This window comes from Cebus imitator, unplaced genomic scaffold, assembly GCF_001604975.1.
Source record: "Cebus imitator isolate Cc_AM_T3 unplaced genomic scaffold, Cebus_imitator-1.0 Scaffold584, whole genome shotgun sequence".
Lineage (NCBI taxonomy): Eukaryota > Metazoa > Chordata > Mammalia > Primates > Cebidae > Cebus > Cebus imitator.
The window spans coordinates 290,500-307,826 of record NW_016107899.1 but is presented as its reverse complement, the minus strand read 5'-3'; the positions used below and the strand labels follow the sequence as shown (position 1 = coordinate 307,826).

General features: G+C 39.7%; 1 protein-coding gene across 3 annotated transcripts in view; it reads left to right on the top strand.

Moving 5' to 3' along the window:
- PRKDC (protein kinase, DNA-activated, catalytic subunit) overlaps window positions 1-17,327 on the top strand; it is a 186,211-nt gene that overhangs the window by 88,914 nt on the left and 79,970 nt on the right. For all 3 annotated transcript variants that reach the window (XM_017516405.2, XM_017516404.2, XM_037734203.1), the window contains 8 exons: window positions 10,749-10,956; window positions 11,983-12,161; window positions 13,049-13,217; window positions 13,458-13,523; window positions 14,596-14,668; window positions 15,799-15,962; window positions 16,574-16,711; window positions 16,904-17,023. In XM_017516405.2, coding sequence (XP_017371894.1) covers window positions 10,749-10,956; window positions 11,983-12,161; window positions 13,049-13,217; window positions 13,458-13,523; window positions 14,596-14,668; window positions 15,799-15,962; window positions 16,574-16,711; window positions 16,904-17,023 — 1,117 coding nt within the window. The remainder of the gene's footprint in view (window positions 1-10,748; window positions 10,957-11,982; window positions 12,162-13,048; window positions 13,218-13,457; window positions 13,524-14,595; window positions 14,669-15,798; window positions 15,963-16,573; window positions 16,712-16,903; window positions 17,024-17,327) is intronic.

The window sequence follows — 17,327 nt, the reverse complement described above, 5'->3', positions numbered from 1 at the left end:
TAATCCCAGCTACTCAGGAGGCTGAGGCAGGAGAATTGCCTGAACCCAGGAGGCGGAGGTTGCGGTGAGCCGAGATCGCGCCATTGCACTCAAAAAGGGGAAAAAAAAACAAAACTCTGTCTAAAAAAAAAAAAAAAAAAAAAAGAATAAAAAGAGGAGGGTGTTACCACTGACCTCTCAGAAACTGTAAGAAGATTATAAGAGAATATTATGAAAAATATTAGGCCAGCAAATTCAGCAACTTAAGTGAAATGGACAAATTCGTAGAAAGTTATAAATTACCAAATGGACTCAAGAAAAAATAAAAAGTACAAATACACCTCTGGCAAGTAATGAAATTGAATTAATAATTTAAAATCTTCCTGTAAAGGAAATCCCAGACCTAGATAGCATTTTTGTTTTGTTTTGTTTTTTGAATTCATGGTCTCATTCTGTCATTGAGGCTAGAGTGCAGTGGTCAAGGCTCACTGCAGCCTTGACCTCCTGGGCTCAAGTAATCCTCCCACTACAGCCTCCTGAGTAGCTGGGACTACAGGGATATACCACCACACCTGGCTAGTTTTTGTGTTTTTTGTAAACACAAGGTTTTACCATACTGCCAAGGCTGATCTTGAACTCCTGGGCTCAAGTGATCTGCCTGCCTTGAACTTCCAAAGTTCTGGGATTACAGGTGTGAGCCACTGTGCCTGGCCTCCAGACAGCTTTACTCGTAAATTTTATCAAACATGCATAAACATAAATACATGAGAGAGAGATTATATCTGTATCTATCTATATATCTGTTTTGTTTTTTTTTTTCAGACAGTGTCTGACTCTGTCTCCCAGGCTGGAGTGCAGTGCCTCACTGCAACCTCTGCCTCCTGGGTTCAAGTGACTCTTGCGTCTCTCAGCCTCTTGAGTAGCTGAGACTACAGGCACACACTACTACACCACCCTAATTTTTTGTGTTTTTAGTAGATACAAGGTTTTGCTGTGTTGCCCAGGCTGGTCTACAAGTCCTGAGCTCAGGCAGTCCTCCTGCTATGGTCTCCCAAAGTGCTAGGATTACAGGCGTGAGGTACCATGATTGGCCCAAATATATATTTTTGTTTTTGTTGGTACATAGATGTATATATTTATGAGGGGTATATGGGATATTTTGATACAGGTGTATAATGTGTAATCATGCCAGGGTGACTGAGGTATTTATCTCTGCAAATGTTTATCCTTTCTTTTTGTTAGAAATAACTCAATTATACCTAAAAATGTTGTTGACTGTAGTCACCCTATTGTGCTGTCCACCTAACCATGTTTTCGTACCCATTAGCGATTCCTACTTCTCCAGCCTCTGGTAACTATCTTTCTGTTTTCTATCTCCATGTATGTGTTCAATTGTTTCAGTGTTTTTTAGTTCCCACAAATAAGTGAGAACGTGCAAAGATTGTCTTTCTGTGCCTTACTTATTTCACATAACATACTAATTTCCAGTTCCATTCATGTTGTTGCAAATGACAGTATCTCATTCCTTTTTTATGGCTGAATGCTACTCCACTGTGTTTATGCACCACATTTCCTTTATACATTTGTCTGTTGATGGATACATACGTTGCTTCCAAATTTTGGCTCTTGTGAAACAGTGCTGCAATAAACATGGAAGTGCAAATACCTCTTCAATATATTGATTTCCTTTCTTTTGTGTATATACCTTGCAGTGATATTACTGGATCATACAAGGTCTATTTTTGGTTTTTCAGTAACCTCCATACTGTTCTTCATACTGGCTCTACTAATTTACATACTTAGTCCACCTTATTTCAATTTTTTGGAATGTTTTAAGACTTATTTTGTGGCTTAACATATGCTCTATCCTTGAGAATGATCCATGTGCCTATGAGGGTAATGTGTATTCTTCAGCTATTGAGTGAAATGTTCTGTAAACATCTGTAAGGTTCATTTAGTCTGTAGTGCCAATTAAGTATGATGTTTCTTTGTTCATTGACATTTCTATCTGGAAGTTCTGTCCAGTCCTGCAAGCGGGGTGTTGAAATCTCCAGCTATTGTTACATTGTGCTCTCTCTCTCTCTCTCTCTTTAGCTGTAATATTTGCTATTATATATCTGGGTGCCGTAGTGATGGGTGTAATTTACAGTCGTTATATCCTCTTGCTGAATTGACCCCTTAATCACTGTATAATGACTTTAAAAAATCACTTTTTATAATGTTTGTCTTGAAATCTAGTTTGTCTGTTGTAAGTATAGGTTCGGCTCTATTTTGGTTTCCATTGGCATGAAATATCTTTTTCCATCCCTTTGTTTTCAGTCTACGTGTGTCTTTATAGGTGAAGTGTGTTTCTTGTAGGCAGCAGATCATTTGTTTTTTTTGTTTTTTGTTTTTTTTTTTACTTAATTCATTTAGCCACTCTATTTTTATTAGACAGTTTAGTCCATTTACATTCAGTGTTGTTCCTGCTAAGTGAGGGCTTACTTCTACCATTTGTTACTTGCTTTCTGGTCGATTTGTGGTTTTTTCTCCCTTCTTCCCTTCCTGTCTTCCTTTTATTGAAGCTGATTTTCTCGGGTTGTGTGTTTTAATTTCTTGCTTTTTATTTGTTGTATCTTATTTTTGATTTATGGTTACTGTGAGGCTTGCAAATAATACCATATAATCCATTATTTTAAACCACTAACAGCTGAACACTGAGAGAGAAAACTAATAAAAATTCTGTACTTTAACCTCATCTTCCACTTTTTAATTTTTTTGCTGTTTCAAGTTATACCTTATTATGCTATGTCTGGAAAAGTTATTTTTGATAAATTTATCTTTTTAGTCTTTCTACTCAAAATATAAGTAGTTTACATCCCACAATTACAGTGTTATACTATTCTGTGGTTTTCTTTGTACCTATTAGTGAGTTTTATCCCTTAGGTGATTGCTTATTGCTCATTAATGTCCTTTTATTTCATATTAAAGAACTTGTGGCCAGGAGTGGTGGCTCATGTCTGTAATCCCAGCACTTTGGGAGGCCAAGGCAGGTGGATAACCTGAGGTCAGGGGTTCGAGACCAGCCTGGCCAACATGATGAAACCCTGTCTCTACTAAAAATACAAAAAATTAGCCAGGTGTGGTACTGGGCACCTGTAGTCCTAGCTCCTTAGGAGGTTGGGGCAGGAGACTTGGTTGAACATGGGAGGTGAGGTTGCAGTGAGCGGAGGTTGTGCCACTGCACTCCAGCCTGGGCAACAAGAGGAAAATGCTGCCTCAAAGCAAACAAAAAACAACTCCTTTCATAATTTCTTGTAGCATTTCTTTTCTGGTGTTGATAAATTCCTTTAGTTTTTGTTTTCGAGGAAAGTCTTCATGCTTGAAGTATATTTTTATAGGATATACTGTTGTAGAAATAAAGGGTTATTTTCCTTCAACATCTTAAGTATGTTGTGCCACTCTGTCCTGGCCTACAAAGTTTCCACCCAGAAGTCTGCTGCCAGACCAGACGTATTGGTACTCCTTTGTGTGTTACTCATTTCTTTCCCCTTACTTCTTTTAGTATTCTTTATTTTCGACTTCTGGATGATTGGTTGTTAAATGCCTTGAGGTAGTTGTATTTGGGTTAAATCTGCTTGGTGTTCTGTAACCTTCTTATACTTGAATATTGATGTCTTTCTCAATAAGGCTTGGAAAGTTCTGTTGTTATTATACCTTTGAAAAAACTTTCTACCCCTATCTCCCTCTACCATCTATTTAAGACCAATAAGTCTTAGACTTGACCTTTTGAGGCTATTGTCTAGATCCTGTTGGTGTGCTTCATTGTTTTCTATTCTTTTTTCTTTTGTTCCCTCTGTGTATTTTCAAGTAGCCTGTCTTCCTGTTCACTAATCCTTCTGCTTGATCAGTTCTGCTTTTTTCTTTTTTTGAGACCGGGTCTTGCTCTGTCACCCATACTGGAGTGCAGTGGCTCAGTGTCGGCTCACTGCAACCTCTGCCTCCTGGGTTCAAGTGATTCTCCTGCCTCAGCCTCTTGAGTAGCTGGAACTACAGGCGTGCGGCACGACACCCAGCTAATTTTTGTACTTTTAGTAGAGACGGGGCTTCATGTTGGTTAGGCTGGTCTTGATCTCTTGACCTTGTGGTCTGCTTGCCTTGGCCTCCCAAAGTGCTGGGATTGCAGGCGTGAGTCCCTGTGCCTGGCTTTTTTTTTTTTTTTGGAAGTGGAGTCTCCCTCTGTCTCCCAGACTGGATTCCAGTGGCGTGATCTCTGCTCACTGCAACCTCCACCTCTGGAGTTAAAGCAATTCTCATGCCTCAGCCTCCGGAGTAGGTGGGATTACTATAGGCATAAGCCACCATGCCCAGCTAATTTTTGTATTTTTAGTAGAGATGGGGTTTCACCATGCCCGCTTCAGCCTCCCAAAGTGCTGGGATTACAGGCGTGAGCCATCGTGCCCAGTCCCATCAGTTCTGCTTTTAGGAGACTCCAGTGCATTCTGCAGAATGTTGTTTGCATTTTTCAGATTCAGAATTTCTGCTTGATTCTTTTTAATTTTTTCATTCTCTTTGTTAAATTTATCTGATAGGATTCTGAATTCCTTGTCTGTGTTATCTTGAATTTTGTTGGCCTTCGTCAAAATAGCTATCTTGAATTCTTCATCTGAAAGGTCACATATCTCTGTCTCTCTTGGATTGGTCTTGATGCCATATTTAGTTCATTTGGTGTAGTCATGTTTTCTTGGCTGGGTTTTGATGCTTGTGGATGTTCACTGATGTCAGGGCATTAAACATTTAGGTTTTTTTTGAGACGGAGTTTTGCTCTCGTTACCCAGGCTGGAGTGCAATGGCGCCATCTCGGCTCACCGCAGCCTCCGCCTCCTGGGTTCAGGCAATTCTCCTGCCTCAGCCTCCTGAGTAGCTGGGATTACAGGCACGTGCCACCATGCCCAGCTGATTTTTTGTATTTTTAGTAGAGACGGGGTTTCACCATGTTGACCAGGATGGTCTCGATCTCTTGACCTCGTGATCCACCCGCCTTGGCCTCGCAAAGTGCTGGGATTACAGGCGTGAGCCACCGCGCCCGGCCCACATTTAAGTATTTATTGTAGTCTTCTGGACTGGTTTATATGCTTCCTTCTTGGGAAGGCTTTCTAGGTGTTTGAAGAGACTTGTGGGTGTGATCTAAGTCTTTGGTGACTGCAGCCATAATTGCTTTAGAGGCCACCCTGTGTCATAATCTGCTGTAGGAGGCACCCCAAGCCCACACTGTGGTTCTTATAAACTTACAGATGTACCACCTTGGTGGTCTTTGTGGTCTTGGTTAAGACCTTGGAAAATTCCCTGGATTACCAGGCAGAGACTCTTGTTCCCTTTACTTACTTTTCTCAAACAAACGGAGTCTTTCTGTGCTGAGCTGCCTGTAGCTGGGGGAAGGGTGGTACGAGCACCTCTGTAGCCACCTAGGACTGCGTGGAATCACACCTGAAGCACAGCACAGTACTGGCTCTGCACTGCACTGCACTGTACTGCACTGGGTCTCACTAACGGCCTGCAGTGACCACTGCCTGGCGACTGCGTATGTTCATTCAAGGCCCAGTGGCTCTACAAGGAGCAGCAGGCAAATCTAGCCAGTCTTGTGTCCTTTCTTTCAAGATGGTGATTTCCCCCTGGCTCCAGGTGGGTCCAGAGATGCCATCTATGGGTCAGGCTTAGAGTTGGAAACTGTAGGAATCTACCTGGTGCTCTATTCCACTGTAGTTGAGCTGGGACCCAAGCTGCAAAACAAGTCCTTTTCATTCTTCCCTCCCCTTTCCTTAAATAGGGAAGTCTCTCCCTGTGGTCACCATTGCCCCAGGCCTGCAGTGAGTACTGCCTGGCTACTGCTGATTTTCACACAAGGCTCAAAGGCTCTGTAGTCAGCTTTGGTGAATGCTGCCAGTCCTAAGTCTCTCCCTTCATGGCAGTGGGTTCCCTTGTGGCTCAGGGCAGGTCCAGAAATCCCGTCTAAGAGCCAAGGCCTGGAACTGGGGATCCCAAGAGCCTGCTTGGTACGTTACCCTACTGTGGCCAAGCTTGTGCTCATGTTGCAAGACATGAAAAGTAATGCCAGTCTCCTTTACTCTTCTTTTTTTCTCAAGCAGAAGGGGTTTCTGCCTGTGGCCACCACAGCTGGGAATGTGCTAGATCACACACGAAGCTGCATGGCCCTGGGTGTTACCAAGCTCCATGGCAAGTACTACCTGGTTATCACTGATACTTCATCACCCAAAGACCCTTTAGTCAGTAGGTGATGAATCCCATCAGACTGAGTCCTTCCCTTCAAGGCATGGATTCCCGTCTGGCCCAGAGTGTATCTAAAATAATTGCCTGGGAGCCAGAACCTGGAGTGAGTAAGGGCCTCAGAATTCTTTCTGGTATCCTGTTCTGTGGCTCAGCTGGTGTCCCAGTTGCAAGACAAAGCTGTCTTTACTCTCTCCTTCCTTTCCTCAAGCAGAAGAAAGGAGTCACTTTCATTCTTACAGACTTCACTACTTGGGGTTGGGGTAGGCAGGGCCAAGCACTCCCATGGTGGCCACAGCTGGTATCTCAGGTCATGTGCCCCCCAGATGGACTGGTTCTGAGCCCAGCCTAGCACTAGGACTTGCCCAAGAATTGCAGATTTTGTCATCTTAGTTGCTTTTCAGGTTTATTTGGGACCTCAAAGCACTTTAGTCCATGGTGGCAGGGCTTGCCAGAATATAGGTTCTCTTATAGGGCTGGTCTAAATGTTCTGTCAGTGAGTGCTGGCTAATTCTGCCCTGGGTTGGTTTCTGCTGTGACAGGACAGTACTGAATTCCAGTGCTAAGCACCCAGTCACTGTGCTTTTCGTCCCGCAAGTGAAAAGCTTGCGTGGCCTGTGTGTGACTGCTGCCGAGGGATGGGGAAGGAGTGGTGTAGCTGATTGAAGACTATCTTTCTTAGTTTCTTCAGTGCCTCTTTCCTTAATAGGAAGTTAAAACCAGGTACTGTGATCACTCACCTGATTTTTGGTTCTTAATGAAGGTGCTTTTTTGTGTAGATAGTTGTTTATTTTGGGATTCTGCAGGGGAGACAATCACTGGAGACTTGTAATTAGCCTTCTTGGTCCACTGCTAGCATTGAATTTTATCATTCATTCATCTATAATTTTATCATTCATTCATTTATTATTTTTGAGATAGGGTCTTGTTCTATTGCCCATACTGGAGTGCAGTGGCATAATCATTGCTCACTGCAGCCTTGACTTCCTGGGCTCAAATGGTCTTCTCTCAGCCTGCCTGGTATCTGGAACCACAGGCAGGCTACCATGCCTAGCCTGTTTTTTTTTTTTTTTTTTTTTAAACATTTGAGAGGTTATTCTTAAGTTGCCTGGGCTGGTCTTTAACTCCTGAGCTAAGGTGATTCTTCTTCCTCAGCCTCCCAAAGTCCTGAGATTACAAGTGTGAGCCACCATACTTGGAATTCAAATATTTAAAAAAGAAGTCATACCAGTAGTTCATAAACCCTTCAGGATATAGAGGAGGAACACTTCCCAACTTCTTTTGTGAAGCCAGTAGTGAGACCATCATAAGAGAAAGCACAAGAAAACTATAGACCAGGAAGTATCCTTCATGAATATAGACACAAAAAATTTTAAAGATACTTTAACTTACTCAGCAACACTTACAAACTTTATATGCTATAACCTATTGGTGTTTATTATAAGAATGCAAATTTTTTTTTTTTTTTTTTTTAATTGTACTTTAGGTTCTGGGGTACACGTGCGGATCATGCAGGATTGTTGCATAGGTACATACATGGCAAGGTGGTTCGCTGCCTCCATCCCCCTGTAACCTATATCTGGCATTTCTCCCCATATTCTCTTTCCCCAACCTCTCCACCCACTGCTGTCCCTCCCCTTCCCCCTCCACCCATCATACCCCAGTGTGTGATGCTCCCCTCCCTATGTCCATGTGCTTTTCTATCTGGGAATCAGTCGTAGATACCATATTAATAGAATAAAGGACAAAAAACACATTATAATTTTAGTAGATGCAGGCAATCACTTGATAAACTACCATACCTATTCGTGATAAAACTGACAAAGGCTGTCTATGAAAAACCAATAGCCAACAAAATACGTAATAGTGAAGGACTGCATGCTTCCTCCTGAGATTGGGAACAAGACCAGGGCGCCTGAAAAAAATAAACAAAGAGAAATAAAAGACGACCAAATTTTTTACTATTAAATTTATTTTCTTATTCTTTTTTGTTTGTTTGTTTTATAGGATTTTAATGTAACTTCTTTTCTTGTTCCTTTACACTGTGCATCTTATTCTTTTTTCCTTTCTAATGTTGTTTCCACTGATACTCTGTAATTACTCAATGGCTTTACAATATACACTTTTAAAAATGACAATACCAGTATTATTACATAGAATAGTGACATCTAGATGAAGTTTAAATTTTTCATTTTAGCTATAATTTTTTTAGAATATGCCATCTAAGGAGCTACAGTAAAATTTTGTGTTCTAAAATCATTTGATGTAGTTTTTTGTGGTTCTTACACCAATTAGTAATGCTAATTTAATTAATTTTCAAAGTTTAGAAATTTTGTTTTTTCTTGACTCTAGTTTCTTTTTGAACATGTAAGATATTTACATGTCTAAAATCAAAGCTGTAATGAGCTGCATTGCAGAGGGTCTTTCTTCCATCTCTGGCCCTTCTCTCATTCTTCTTTTACCTCTTCACCTTCCTATCTCTTCCACCTGTGTCTTGTATAGATCATTCCCTATCAGCACATAGAGAGCCTCCTCATTCTTTTTTTATTAAAAATTAGTGTTTAATTCTTTGTTGCAAAGAAGTATTATAGTATTTTAAGGCAACCTTTTATCAGTGGACTTCTGGGTTCAATCTTCTGCTGTTAAACATAATGCCACAGGGAAGCCAGATGTGGTGGCATATGCCTGTAATCCCAGTGCTTTGGGAGGCTGAGACAGGAAGATCACTTGAACCCAGGAATTTGAGACCAGCCTGGGCAATGTAGCAGAACCCCATTGTTACAAAAATATTTCTTAAAAGTAGTAATAATGCCACAGTGAATAGCTGTTTATTTATATTGTCATGTATTTGTCCATATATCTTTGGGGTCGATTCCTAAATGCAGATGAAAAGGCAAGTGCATTTGTAATTTTGCCAGATATCTCTGTATTGCTTCTTTTGGAGCTGTATTATTTGAATTCCTCCCTTATTCGTAGTGTACTAGAGTATCTGTTTTACCACTGTCTGGCCAACATTGTGAAATATTTGTTTTTTTTCCAATTTATAGGTGAGAAGGGGTCTTTCCCCTTGTTACTTTCTTTTATTATGAGTGAAGAAAATAAAATTTTTCTTTGTTATGAGTGAAGTTGGATATATTTTTATATATTTAATTTGCATTTATTTTTTGCTAAAACCAGCTATGGGCCCATTTATAAAATTAGGTCTTTGCTCTTTTTATTTTGCTTCTTTTTACCATCCTAGCTTTTTATGTAAGAGATGTTTTAATGTTTTAAGACTAGAACCTATGTGCATCTCTACTGTGCTTGCTATTGGAAAGTTCCTCTAGAGAAAATGAGGCCAGGATGGTGGCTGTGTTATTCCTTTCAGCTACTGTAGCAAAATAGCACAGAGTGGGTTTCCTATAAACAAAAGAAATGCATTTCTCATGGTTCTGGAGGCTGGGAAGTCCAAGAATGAACTGCCAGTAGACATGGTGTCTAATGACAGCCCACTTCCTGATTCATAGGCAGCACCTTCTCTCTGAGTCATTCATGGTAGAAGGGGCATGGAATTCTCTAGGGCCTCTTTTTTTGAGACGGAATTTGTCTCTTGTTGCCCACACTAGAGTGCCATGGTGCGATCTCAGCCTACTGCAACCTCTGCCTTCTGGATTCTAGCAATTCAAGCAATTCTCCTGCCTCAGCCTGCCAAGTAGCTGGGATTACGGGCATGAGCCACCGCGCCTGGCCTGTGGTGCCTCTTATATAAGGGTTCTGGTAACTTCCTAGCAGCCTTACCTCCTAATAAATCACATTGGGGGTCAGGAATTTGTGGAGTCATAAGCATTCAGTCCATTATAGTGCCTAGATGAACCTTGCAAAGCCTGTGTGGCATCTAGTAGTGTCCTGCAGTCTTTTTATGACTGAGTTATCTTCTGAATCTAATATTTTTGCCCTGGTTATCTAACTTCATGGCATCAGGATTTTAATGGTTATTTAGTCTTAACCCTCTTATTTTTATAGATGAGGATACTAACTCCATTCTTAATTTGTAGATTTATAGACAAAACTTTATAGACGATTATTCAAATATGTTATTTTTCAGGTGAGTGAATAAAGGACCAGATAGGTATATTCCTGTTTGGGAAATAGCAATGGTGGTTCATTGGTGGGGAGAAACTAGAATTTTAAAATCATAACTGCTGAGTTTTATGTCCTGTAAATGTGACCATTTTTAGGCTTGAGATTCTTCCAGAGACTTCCAGATGTTCTTTAAGCAAGACCAAACTTGAAAGTAAATGAAAATAATCTTATTTTCAGTGACCACATTTGATTTGAATATTTTGGGGAGTGAATAAAAGCAATATGGTTCATGTACGAATGTTTCTTGTATTTTGTGGATTTTACATATATGTAATCCTTAAAGTTATTTTTGTAATTTGTAATCATTATTGTTTATTTTGCCTCTTATGTAGTAGGCATTCAAAGTTCCTCTTCAAAGCAGTAATTTTATCTTGTTTTCTTAGGGGTTCATGCATTACACAAGTAGCCCTTCTGGAAAGTGTATACGAAATGTTCAGGAAGGACGACCCCCGCCTAAGTTTCACACGCCAGTCCTTTGTGGATCGTTCCCTTCTCACTCTGTTGTCTCACTGTAGCCTGGATGCTTTGAGGGAATTCTTCAGCAGAATTGTGGTGGATGCCATTGATGTATTGAAGTCCAGGTTTACAAAGGTATCATATGCCTTAATCAGTTAAAAATAGTGATAAGAAGTGAGCAGCTTACTTGACTTGTGTGCTTAGACACTGCTGTGTGCTCAGTCACATGGCCTCTGCCGCTTGAGGAGTGTGCCACATAACAGACTGCATGGCATCTGCATTTATTTCCTGTGGCTTCTGTAACAACTTAGGCAAATTTGGTGTTGAGAACAACAGAGATGTATTCTCTTATACTTCTGGCTGCTGGAGATCTGGAATCAGTTTCACTGGGATGACATCACAGTGTTGTCAGGGCGATGCTTGCTCTGGGGACTCAGGGGAGAGCTGTTCCTGGCCTCTTCCAGGTTCTGGGGGCTGCCAGCATTGCTTAGCTTGTGCTGTATCACTCTGGTGTCTTCCTCCCTGGTCACATTTTCATTTCCTGTCTATTTAATCTCCCTACACATCCTTCTTACGAGGTTGCCTGTGATCTTATTTAGGGTCTATCCACCTGAACAATCCAAAATAATCTCATCACAAGGCCCTTAACTAAATTTTGTCTGTGAAGTCCCTTTTTTGCCGCATGAGGAGGTTGTATTCAAAAGATTCAGGGATGAGGGCATCTTTTGGATACCTTTCATAGGGCGAGGGTGGGATGTATCATTCAGCCTCCCTCGGAATCTTGTTGGGAAATCCTGTGAATACCCAGATGCCACATTGTTAAAGCAAACTTCAAAATAGCTGAGAATTTTGTGTCTTAATATGTTGGATTTTCACCTGCTGTTCCCATATCTTCAGTAAGATTTTCTGCAAACATTTTCTACCCTTGGCTCACTGTTTGGATGTCATGCATTATTTCTTGCTTCACCCAGTGTAACATATTAATGTTTCTATCTGTGTTCTAGACCCTGGACAATTGCACACTCTCTTACTGAAGTGATTTAGCATTTTTGACTGTTAAAATTCTGTCTAAAGGATATTAAGCATTAAATTTGATATGTTTAATAAGATCTATTTCATGCTTAATAAGACCAAATATAATTATTTGTTACCTTTTCTAAGCTGAATGAATCTACGTTTGATACTCAAATCACCAAGAAGATGGGCTACTATAAGATGCTAGATGTGATGTATTCTCGTCTTCCCAAAGATGATGTTCACGCTAAGGAATCTAAAATTAATCAAGCTTTCCATGGCTCCTGTATTACAGAAGGAAATGAACTTACAAAGACACTGATTAAGTAAGATTTTACTTAAGTTTGGATTCTATTGTATTTCTCAGTGCTTTGGGTAAATATATTTTTATGCGTGTATATAATGTGGATAAATATTTTATTTAGATACTGAGCTTTTATAGTTTTCTTATCTATAAACTACTTAGGTGAACTTTAATTTAGGGTATTATTGAATAACAGTTGTTTTATCTTGCACTAATCTTTTACAAAGAATAAAACTTTTTCTTTTACTGTTTCTTTCCCTGCTATATTTCCCCTTGAATAGCTTGATATATTTTTGGTGATTTTCAGTAAGAAAAGATGTAGAAAATATATATATATATATATATATATATATATATATATATATATTTTTTTTTTTTTTTTTTTTTTTTTTTTTTTTGTCATGTGAAATTAAAGGAATAGTAAACGTTTTTTTAACAGGCATTCTAAAAAACACAAAAGTAATCAAATGTATTTTCTCTAAAACTTGCTTTTAATGAAGTTTTCCTCGTAGTAAATATTGAACACAGACTTTGCTGTGTCTCATATCCAAACAAACTCATTATTACCCTCCTCTTACCTAGTGCTATCTTACCTTGCCAGTGAATGACATCAGTCATGACTAGGCTGTTATCCATACTCCTTGCTTCCTTATCTCTTTACTTACTGCACTTGATGCTGTTACCTCACTGACCACTGTGTGTTGAGATCCATGTATGTACAGTATGCTGTCCTTGCTATGAGATGGGTGACATGCTCCTTTTCATATTCTCAGTGCCCAGTACTCTGCCTGGCACAAGCTTGATAAGAAAGGCTGAACAGCATTAGGTCCTGTTATCTGGCATTGTTGGGATGGAGCAGTGATTGCCATGTTGTGGTGAATTGATTTGTCACCTGGATCTACTCTGCAGATTGTGCTATGACGCATTTACAGAGAACATGGCAGGAGAGAATCAGCTGCTGGAGAGGAGAAGACTTTACCATTGTGCAGCATACAACTGCGCCATATCTGTCATCTGCTGTGTCTTCAATGAGTTAAAATTTTACCAAGGGTTTCTGTTTAGTGAAAAACCAGAAAAGGTAGGCCTCTTCTAAGGTGTGCACTATTGTAGGAGTTCAAAAGTTAGATTACATCAGTTAAAGTTATATCATAATTTGCACCATCTTATGTTGAAGATGTGATTCTTTTAGTTCTTCATAGTTACATTTAAAGCTGGAGTGCTTTTCCATGAACTATTAAATAGCATTAATTCTAAAGTAACATCAGTTGTGAGGATCTTCACCATTCAGATATTTTTACATTCTTCTTTGTATCCACAGAACTTGCTTATTTTTGAAAATCTGATAGACCTGAAGCACCGCTACAATTTTCCTGTAGAAGTTGAGGTGAGTGAAATTTTCAGTGTTCTAGGTTAAAAAAAGCTTTGTCAAGTGCTCACAAAGAAAAACATACTATGTCAAACATGTTAAATTGCCAATATTTGAGTCAGCTTTTAACAAACACTGGTGGTTTCAGGTAGTTTCTACAAAAATTGGCAATTTTAGCGGGAGGTACAATCTTAGGCAACTACAAAATTTGTCAGAACTTGACTTTTTCATCTCCTGACATGGGAAGGAATGACAGTCCCAGGAAAAGGAACTGTTAGGACGTATCCCAGAAGTTTTTCTTAGTGAATTACTGCAACCAAAGAAGTTGAGATCCTTACTGTGGTATTGCTTGGGCAACATGGTAGGATCACAGGAAAGTCATGGGTTAACTGGAATGCTCTGGCAGATAGGACAAGGCTTGTTTTAGCCAAGCTCAGATTGACATGCCATCCTCAGCAATTGGGCAGTTGGTGAGAATGTTGTGGTTGCTGCCTTCACCACCCATTGGAAATGGGAAGGTGGGCAGAGAGCTGAGCTCATCCACCATGGCCTGTACTTTGACCACAACTGCTGACCTCTACCATGTCTTAGTGCTTCATTACTACATGTGAGTGGTGACTTCCTGCCAACACTTTCGGAACAAGACTAGGATTGTTTTCTAGCCATATGTTAAAAGAAACAAAGTTAGCCAGTTTATTAAGTGTGTAGATACTTGCTATATGTTACAACGATATAAGGTACTATGATATATCATAACTGTAGATTTGAAGAAATTGAGGGTCAGAGATAAATTTGTAAGCAGTCAGGTATAAGAGCCTAGTACACACTGTCCAGTGAGCTATACCAGAGCTGAGATGGAGGGCAAGTACCTGGCTGAGTTCTTTGGGAGTCTACAGGAAGGGCTTTTCTTAGGGGATGCTTAGTGGTCTTATTTTGAGGTTATTTTTGAGTGCTTTTTAATTTGTTTTGTTTTACATTTTTTTGTTTTGTTTAAAAATTTATAATCTTTTTTTGCCAGATTGCTACTAAAACATAAAAAGTATGACTGATTATAAAATGTTGTGCATTGTTTGTTTGTGCTGCCTAACAGATTCCTATGGAGAGAAGGAAAAAGTACATTGAAATTAGAAAAGAAGCCAGAGGAGCAGCAAGTGGGGATTCAGGTAGGGTGTTTTCAAAATCATGAGAAACGATTCAAATTGATGGGTGCTTTTGTTGTTTTGTTTTGTTTTGCTCTAAGACAAATAGAGGAGTGAGGTATTTTTTATGTAAATAGAAAATAAGTACTCTAAAACATTGAAATTGAGTTTGAAAAATATTTTAAGTGGCAAATTGAATTATATTAAAAGAAATGTACTTAGCTAAACTTAACTGCATAAAAAGATCTCAGAGTGACCAGATGGGCTCAGATATGTTACACTTTTTTAAAAGTACAAAATTAGTTTGGTGTCTTATTGTTTGCATATAGATTTTATTTGTATGTTATTTGGATATATTCAGAAACGTATATTAGAATACAAGTCCTTTCTAGCCACTCTTCTGTTCCCAACCTCACAGTGGCTTCCCATCTCCCTCAGGACAGAGCTGCCCACAGCCCCTCACCTGCCAACCCCCTCCCCTGGTGCCCTCCTTCCTGTTCACTCTGGCAGATGGCCCCTGCCTGTGCCTTGTGGGTGCCAGGCTTGCTTTTGCTCCAGGTCATTTCCACTTGCTGTTTCCTCTAATACCCTCAACCCAGCTATCAGCATACCTCATGACGTTTTGTTTAATGTCAACCCCTGAAGTAGACTCTTCCTGGCCTCTCTATTTAAAATTAACCCTCTATCCCTCTGTATTCTTCTTGTTTTTCGCTTAATTTTTCTTCATAGCTTTTATCACCATTTCTTGACATAAGAATAAAATTTGGACTAGTTTTCTGAATTCCTTAGATACTTTGGATCAGCTACTTTTCAGTAATATTTCTTCCCACATTTATGTTAGATTTAATGGGCAAAATGTACACCATCAAAGTTTTAAATGCAAAGAAAATTTGTTAATCATATGCCAAATTGGATCGGTATAACAATTTCCTTGTCTGTGACAATAACTGCTTGATAACAACAAAAACAAAATGAAATCTCTTCCCCATTTCCTTTCTGCTTTGTTAATCTGGATAATGGGTTAATAATCACAGGGTTGATGAAAACCTTAGATTAAAATGCCCTTGAATTTTAATATCATTTGAGCTTAGAGAAGTACATTTCTTGCTGATTATGTTTGAATACATGTAATTTTCTCCTTATTTATATTTCAGATGGTCCTTACTATATGTCTTCTCTGTCATATTTGGCAGACAGTACCCTGAGTGAGGAAATGAGTCAATTTGATTTCTCAACCGGAGTTCAGAGCTATTCATATAGCTCCCAAGACTCTAGACCTACCATTGGTCGTTTTCGGAGACGGATGATCACATTTCACGTACTGAAAGAATATTGTTGATGTTTGTGAAGAAAGGGGGTCACAGCTGTGCCTTACTTTTACTACAGGAAGCCAGTTCCCTGTCCATTGTCAGCCCTCAGAGTACAGAGTTAATCTGGAGAATTTTCCATAATCTAATTCCTAGCCTTTTATTCTGTAGATTCAACAGTTAGATCATCAGCACAGAAGGAAGTGAGAGATCAGGGGTCAACCTAGCAAAGTTGCTCTGGCCTGAGGTGCACCCCTGGGGAGTGACCATACAGACAGGTCAGGGATCAACATAGCAGAGACATCTGACCTGAGGAGCCATCCTGGGGAGTGACCATAGATGGGGGCCAGAAGACAGTTTAGCAGAGACATCTGACCCAGGAGCCACCCTGTGGAGTAACTCGGCAGACGGGGCAAGGGGACTATGTACCTGGGATGTAAGGAAGACATGAAATCCTTTCTATGTATTAATTGTATAGTGAATGTATTTGATATTACTACCAAATTATCATTGTTACCTAAGTGTTATATGCTGTTGCCCCAGAAAGAGCCTCCCACTTCCACTGCCACGTCCACTGAATGTTAACCACACTTTCTGCCCTCCTGGGCCCTCCTTTTCACAGGAGCAGCAGGACCCTGCAGTGCATGCTGACGTGCTGGAGCTGGAAATGGATGAGCTCAATCGGCACGAGTGCATGGCGCCCCTGACTGCCCTGGTGAAGCACATGCACAGAAGCGTGGGCCCACCTCCAGGAGAAGAGGTGCTGTTTATGCTATTCATTGGCGTCATATTGAGAACGAACTTTTAATATTGAAGACCAAACCAAACTGCTTATCAAATATACGTGATTTTTTGTTTTTCATGTCTTACTTTGTCATTGTTTTCTCATAATATCAAAATGTAAGATTATTTCATTTCACTTTTTAAGGTAATTTTGAGTGTTTTATTTCAGGAGTCGGTGCTAAGGGATCTTCCTCCTTGGATGAAATTTCTCCATGGCAAACTGGGAAATCCAATAGTTCCATTAAATATCCGTCTCTTCTTAGCCAAGCTTATTGTTAATACAGAAGAGGTACGTAATCGATTATTTTATTGTTTGAAGAGATTCTATAAGTCTGTTTATTCAATTCTGTGAATGAATCAGTTTCAATTCTATGAATCTACTTAAAAACATACAACAAAAGGGAAATATAAAGGGACAAAGCATGACATTTTTGTTATCTGCTTAGCTATCCGATATTTATCTACTTGTTCATCACCATTCTTTCATCATTTTTAACACATGTAAATTCACCTCTCTTGAGTTAGAAGTGGTCTTTGTATAAAATAGCAGCTTTCTTATGGCTGCCAATATCCTTTGCTTATAGTAGCAAAAA